Below are 6,904 nucleotides of genomic sequence, written 5' to 3'. Positions count from 1 at the left end.
TCAATAACAATTTGAAAAATGTTTCCATTGATGAAATTTTCATGACTTGCCTCTACAAAAAATAGAATAATATATTTGGCAATGCTTGTCCAATGCTCACAATCAAGAAGGAATCCCGGAAGGCTTTGTGAAGGTTTTTGTCGAAGTCCTGGCTGCTGATGGTGATCAGTGTGTTTGGGAGGTGGTGCATTGATTTTATGTTTTATTACTGTAGCTACAGCCAAATGATTGAATAGCATTCTAATTTCCAGGGCCTTATTTCTCAATCACCTTTAGCTTTTGAAATGTTTGTTCACACATTTTCAGATGAAGCATCTGAAACTTAAAAGAATTAGTAGACTTAGTTAGCCAAGTTCATATGCCTAGTAAGTAATGGAGCCAGGAATTGGCTCTTGATCCTCTTTTTATTTGCTAATTTTTCTTTGTATGTAATCAGTGGCAGTTATAATTATAAAATTATTGAGATTATATGAGTGAAAAAGGATTATGATACTTGTTATATTCCCAAATTGGCATAAACCTTTAAATACTTTTAAAAACATCATTGTTTATAGAAACAGAGAAATCTTGGTAGAGATCTTCCTTCCTTCATATAAAAAATAATAGTAAAAAGTGAAGAAGAAAACAGAATTGGAAATCACAAAACCAGGGGTACCTCACCATTTACCAGCTGTGACCACTGAGCAAGTCTCCCAGGTACTCTAAGCTATCAATTATGGGATTAATGACAACTTCTCAATGAATGCAAGAAACAGATGCTAAAATACGGGGCCATGCTTTGTACATGTCAAACATCATGTGAGTAGTCATCTATAACAAAACATAATTAGGGTTTTATTCCCTATAATATATTTAGAAAGCAAATGTGTGGAGTTTACTTATAATAATGGTAGAAGGACAGTGTTATCATTTCAATCTTAGAACTTTCTGGAAATAACATGCTGCTTCTAGCTTACAAAGCAGATATCATTGTCATACTCTCTCTAGGATTCCATGTTTATATGGTTATAGTAAAGATTCTCTTGTTGAAGCTGTTTTTTTCATTCAACTGGGAACCTGGCACTATATTGTCCGGTGAAGTAGATACTAGTCACATGTGGCTACTTAATTAAAGTTTAAATTTTGGCTTCTGGGTTGGACTAGCTATATTTGAATGGTTGCTGAGATCCTGCTGATATTTTTCTTCTTCTAGTGAGGTTGTAACTTAGAAGATCCCTCTTGGCACAAGGTCTGGCTTGTGCACTATTTTGCAGTGGTACTGGGGTCTGATGAGTAGGGCCCATGGAATAGCCATGGAGCTGAAGCCTGAGCAAAGGAACATTTGGAGGGACTATAGAACTCTGGGGTCTGGGGGTCAATAGCGCTGGTACCTGGGGCGCAGGCATTCCCACTGCCACATTGTTTTTGAGGTAAGGGTGCTTGTGAAGTAAGCTGGGGAGGCACAAAAGAGTACATAGGCATGTGCTTGTTCAAGTGGCTCAGGGGTCAGGATAGGGCGTATTCTCTATGGTAGCTGAGCTGGTGACAGGAGAGGCGTATATGAGGGCTTAACTTTAGGGCCTGGAGTCTGAATTAGCTTGCTATGGTATCTGAGATGTGGACAGGCCCAGTGTGGGCCTGTAGAGCACCTGCAACTCGTCTCAAGAGCAACCGCTGCTTGACGTTGGAGCGAGTGGGGGTGTGCAGCTGTGCATCTCTGAGATCCCCCAGCAGAAAGAGCTGTTGGTTAGCTCAGTGGCAAGAGATGCCAGTGTTTTCTGCCAAGCAGGTTGCTGGGGACCAAAGTGGTTCCCACCCATCGTGGTGGGTATCAGTAGCCTCTGCCTTTCTTTGCACCTGTCTCTTTGGCATCTTGAGACGCCAATATTGCCAATAATGCTCTCCTTGTGGATCCTCTCGGTTTTTGCCCTGTTTTGTGACTGCATATTCCTTAGTGGGTCCTTGAGCCCAGTCTGGCTACTTTCGATTTGTGAATAGCTTTCTATATGTATTATATTCTATATCCTGTGGGAGGATGAAGGTTGATATCTCCTTCTGTCCCATCTTGCTTATGTCACTGGATATTTCAATGGCTCTTCATTTGAGTTTCCATTTAGTTCATTATGATAGGCTGGCAGCTTGCTCTTGCTCTGTATCTCCTCTTTAATATGCTACTGAGAAAAAAGAGCACTTGGGATAAATTCAGTTTCCTTATTTCTGAATACATGAGATTGTTTAGGAAGGCTAGAATCTCAAACTTTATGTAGCATGTTGAACTGCTATTGAACATTGTAACACAAAAAATTCTAAGCCCTGGGTTCACATTGGAAAATACCAAAGATATGCTGCCCTGAGACAAGAAAATGAACTAGATAGAAGGCTTCTAGGAGAACTTTCCGACTTTGTGAGCTTTGAATTTTGTTGTCTGATAGCGTATACTCACCAGCAGCCACTCTACATGTTTGTTACTGACAGAAGTTAATAATCAAAGAAAATTTTCTTAAAATATAACAAAGATTTGGCAATTCCTAGGAGACATAATCCTGGACAAACCATGGATAGGCAAGACATTTATTCACTTATATGATCTCGGTGCAACATGTTTTTACAGCTTAAATGGTAAACTCACAACTGATCTAAACAAACTTTTTACAATGTGCAATACATGTAGGAATGTTAATTCAATATGATACATGTCACACATCTCCCAAATCTCTCTCCTGGCTATTTTATTTATTGGAATACACAAGTCAATATTACCATAGAAACCAAAAGGTAAATTCCACTAATTCATCTATTAACCTTGTTTATACTTTTCTGAAGGTTCTTAGGTGTCTAAGAAATTTTTTAGGTGTCAGTTCAGAATGCTGACTTAGGGGCTGTAGAAACAGAAGACAAAGCTGTCATATGATCAAATGAAATTGGACTGGCTTCTTCAGGTAAGGGGTGAAATTGATAGAAAGATCTTCCACATCATTTGAATGTAACAGATATTCTTAAATATTAACCCATATCCTGTTAGAATTCATATATCTTCCTCGCTTTTCTTACCTGTGCTCTCAGGGTAACTGCTAGGTTTATTAACCATATTTTGCTTCTACACAGCTAAATATTTTATAGCATTCAATTATAAAGGCAAATATCAAAAAATATCTAGGACAATAAACAAATTATGTATTACAGTAATTGTAGTCTCATACCTTCCTATGAAGTCCATGTTTTTAGAAAAATATATTATTGCATAACCACAGGCACTCAGATTTCAGCACATTCTTACTTAAAACAGTATATACAGTCCTACTGGAGTCAGAGTATACTACAGATCCACTCGGGGGGTTGGGGTTGAAGGTCCCAGACGTACAGCAATATATGTACACACTCCTATATCACATCTCTTGGCAGAGGCTTGCTTGTTTTCTCAGCTTGCATCAAGGATCTCTCATGCCAGTGAAGGGGAACACAGGACACGCAGGTGAAGATGTTCTGTCCTAGGCTGCTTCCTCAGCAGAGCAGTCGATGCCCGCATAGGTAAACTTCTCATAAAGCGTGGTGTTCACGTAGGTCTGGAAGAGCAAGATTGGTTCAGACACAGGCAGCCTCAGCTCTGCCTCTGCAGGGGCAGTAACGATGATACCCTAGTTTTCTTTGCTTGTTTCAATTCACATCCTAGATCTTTAGGGACACTTTCCTGTCCTCAATCTCTCTATTGTATTTGACTTTTTTCCTGAAAGTGGATGTCGTATGCTTCCTGTCCTTAGTCTTTGAGCTTCTGTTTCTCATGATTTCTCAATGCTCCCCCTGAAATAAGTTCTCTGGGGCTTCTTGCTCTGTTCATGTGTCCCAGGAGTGATCTTACCCATATTACTGGTTAAATTACCACTCGGGCTTTGGTGAAGCCAAAATCTGTTTCCTAGATTTACTTAGCTGTATCAATCTGGGGCTCAACAGACAACTACCTTTTAAAAATATTGATAGGATTCCTGATCCTCCTTTAGTAACCTGTAATCTAGACTTGGTTATCTACTTGCTGAGTGTCATTCAGCAAGTTACTTTTACCTGAGTGTGTTTTTTCGCCTACAAAATTAAAGGGTCAGCATATAGGCCCAAGATTCTTTCTAGCCCCAATAGGGTAAGTCTGTGTGTTGTTCTAGCCTGTATATGACTTTATCTTGTACACAAATTTATTTCCCTCTAATTGTAACTTCCTTGGAATTGGGGGGCACATCCTTTATATCCCTATATTATCTAAGAACTCGTTAAAATCGTATCCGTGATTTTTGATGAATCGCCCTCGGTGCTTCAGGAACTCCAATTAAAGAGTTCCTGCTTCAAAGTGTCCACTCACCTTTCGTTCTTCTAACATTCTGTTTAAGGACACCAATATCTGGGCAAATGAAGGCCTCTCGTAGGGCTTCTCCCGCCAGCATTGTCTCATTAGATCATACCTTTGAGAACAAGAAGTTTAAGGGTTAACTCTGTGCTTCAGTCCTGGGTGTGTCTTAGTGTGGGGCAGGAAGAGAGGAAAGAGAATTAGCAGAAGATGAGAGCACAGCACCCGGAAGTTTCCACTAGGCTTCCTGGCTCTCTATCCACATCCCTTCTCCTCCACCCTGAGTGCTATTCCTGCAGGATCTTGGTTTCCACTATTCGGATCATCCAGAATGAACTGTTCTGTGTGTGGAGCAGCATTTCTCTTAGAATACTACCTCTCAGAATGGGAGTGTGTCTTGTAAAATGCTACCCTGGCATCTTCCTCTTAGAGGCAAGACTCTCAGAAGCCCTGTCATTAAAAACAAAAGGCTCCAGGGTCAAAATGGCAAGCAGGCCTGCTGTGGCAGCATCAGGATGGTGGCTGGATGGTATTCACAAATGGTATTATAATGCTACAGGATTTAATGAGCTGGGGTTAATGCGAGATGATACAATGTAAAAGAAGCCATAGAAGGCTTCCTGAGGACCTTTAGAATGACAGGGTGTTTTGCATCAAGAGAGCCCTGGACCAGACCATGAGGCATCAGATCTTGCCTAAAGAGCAGGGAACAAAAATAGGAAGAGGATAATATCAAAGAGGTCATTCAGGAAAGAAGACTGGAAAAAAGCAGTAATCGTGTGGTTGAAATCTGTGGACATAACAGTCCTCGTAGTATTTTTACAAAATTGGTTAAGCCTGAAGCACACAATTTAAAAATCATTTGGTCTGCATGTATATTAGTTTAAATAAATGTCTATCACAATAATAAAGGCCTGTTTAATTAGGTGTGATGGACTGAATGTTGGGCAGTCACCTCAGAACCAGGAAACGGTTCACAGACACCAGACACCAAATCCACTGGCACCTTGATCTTGGATCCCAGCCTTCAGAATGGTAAGAAATATGTTTCGGCTTATAAACCATGCAGTTTATGGTACTTTGCTATAGCAGCCTGAACTGACACCAGGCTTAACATGAAGCCCTCTCAGCTTGCCTGACCACAGAGCTCCCTTCCCCTTGTATCATTTATTTCTTGCAAGACACTAGAAGATGTGCTCTCTGTGGTCAGAACCTCTTGTGTTATGCAGCTCTCTGGGACATGCCCTAGACGTACAGAAGCAGCATGTCTAGGAGTGGGCCCAAGACCCCACATACTGAATAAATGCCTTGAGGAAATCTTAGGTACACAAAAGGCTATCAACTATCAGTCAGTTACAGATACTAGAATGATTTTACTGTAACACATTTCTTTTTTCTTTTTTTTTTTTTTTGTAACTCATTTCTTAATGATGGGAGTTAATCTCCTATGGAATGACTCTCACAAAGTGATATCTGAGGAACTTTGTCTACTAATGGTCCAAGTACATCCAGGTTTGCCCCTATGGCTTATATGTATGCTATTATTAATAGTTTTCATTCTCACAAAGTGGCATAGTCTGGACAATAAATTACTTGTTCAATCTAGAGCCTCTGAAATCTCCAGGCAAAATTAAAAAATTCTATGCATTTATTTCAGATGTTGTCCTTCCTCATTTCAGTCTTGGCAAGATTCATACCTTAAAATCCTCCTAGATTTCTATGCTTGGAAAACTACTCCTGCCTCTCCATTATGTAAAGGTCTTAGTATAGAAGTACTCCTTTTCTTCAGCTCTCTGGGGTCTCTATGCGGTGTGTGTTGATGGGTGTGTAGGTATCAGTAACTTCTTCATTAGGGTGGACCTGTCCAAGCTGCACAGGAGGAAGGTTGAGATAGAGCAGCCCTCAGGGTGAGGCCTGACTTACACCTCGTCGTCACAGTTCAGGGGCTTCTCCAGCCTGTAACCCTGGGGCAGCTTCTCATAGAGTTCTGCACAAGTCATCCCACAGTAGGGGGTGCCACCTGAAAGATAAAGTGGTGTAGCTTTGAGTCCCTCAGGCATAGCAGGCAGTGCATCCTGACCCAAAGCCAAGAGGTGAGGAGGGAGACAGGCTATCAGCGAGGTGAACACCTGCTCTGCACCAGGCTGGACTTGCAAGGCAAGAGTGCACCGAGGTGCGACCATTCCTTCAGGGGAAGCCCTATTACTGACTGAGCTATTTTTCTTCCCTAAGTCTGCCTATATGAAGAACAGCTGCTGTGCCCACAGGATTTTTCTAACTGGAAAGTCAGTAGTTATGGAATTCCTATTTTATCAATAATAGCTATTGTACATTTTTAATTATAAGATTAATATAGAAAAACTTGGGATACAAAAATAAGGGAAAAATCATAATGGTTCTTATTATTTTTTCTGTGTAATGCCTTAGTTTTCTTGAACAGTTAAGCATAAAATTGTAGAAGTAAACAATTCTGATACCCTTGCACAAGCAGAAACAACCTATGAAGTTCCTGGCCACTATGTCAATAGTATTCCATATGTTAGGTGTATGGCTTTCAAAAAGAGAAGCATGAGAATAACTATACTTTGTGGAAAC

At 40.5% G+C, this 6,904-nt stretch overlaps 1 protein-coding gene and 1 pseudogene across 4 annotated transcripts in view; one reads left to right on the top strand and one right to left on the bottom strand.

Annotated features, from left to right (window-relative positions):
• Positions 1 to 2,536: 2,536 nt before the first annotated feature.
• The window catches only part of Tek (TEK receptor tyrosine kinase), a 110,105-nt gene continuing 105,737 nt past the window's right edge, over positions 2,537 to 6,904 (bottom strand). For all 4 annotated transcript variants that reach the window (XM_046467352.2, XM_046467350.2, XM_046467353.2 and 1 more), the window contains 3 exons: positions 6,233 to 6,329; positions 4,325 to 4,424; positions 2,537 to 3,542 (listed from right to left, as the gene is read on the bottom strand). In XM_046467352.2, the coding sequence (XP_046323308.1) occupies positions 3,468 to 3,542; positions 4,325 to 4,424; positions 6,233 to 6,329 (272 nt within the window). In that variant the 3' untranslated portion in view covers positions 2,537 to 3,467. The remainder of the gene's footprint in view (positions 3,543 to 4,324; positions 4,425 to 6,232; positions 6,330 to 6,904) is intronic.
• LOC124108801 (cytochrome b-c1 complex subunit 7-like) lies at positions 4,793 to 5,558 on the top strand (annotated as a pseudogene).

Source organism: Marmota monax, unplaced genomic scaffold, assembly GCF_021218885.2.
Source record: "Marmota monax isolate L192 unplaced genomic scaffold, Marmota_monax_Labrador192_F-V1.1 WCK01_AAM20220418_F8-fsc00033, whole genome shotgun sequence".
NCBI lineage: Eukaryota > Metazoa > Chordata > Mammalia > Rodentia > Sciuridae > Marmota > Marmota monax.
Note: the sequence above shows the minus strand (reverse complement) of the source record. Positions and strands in the feature narration are given on the sequence as shown.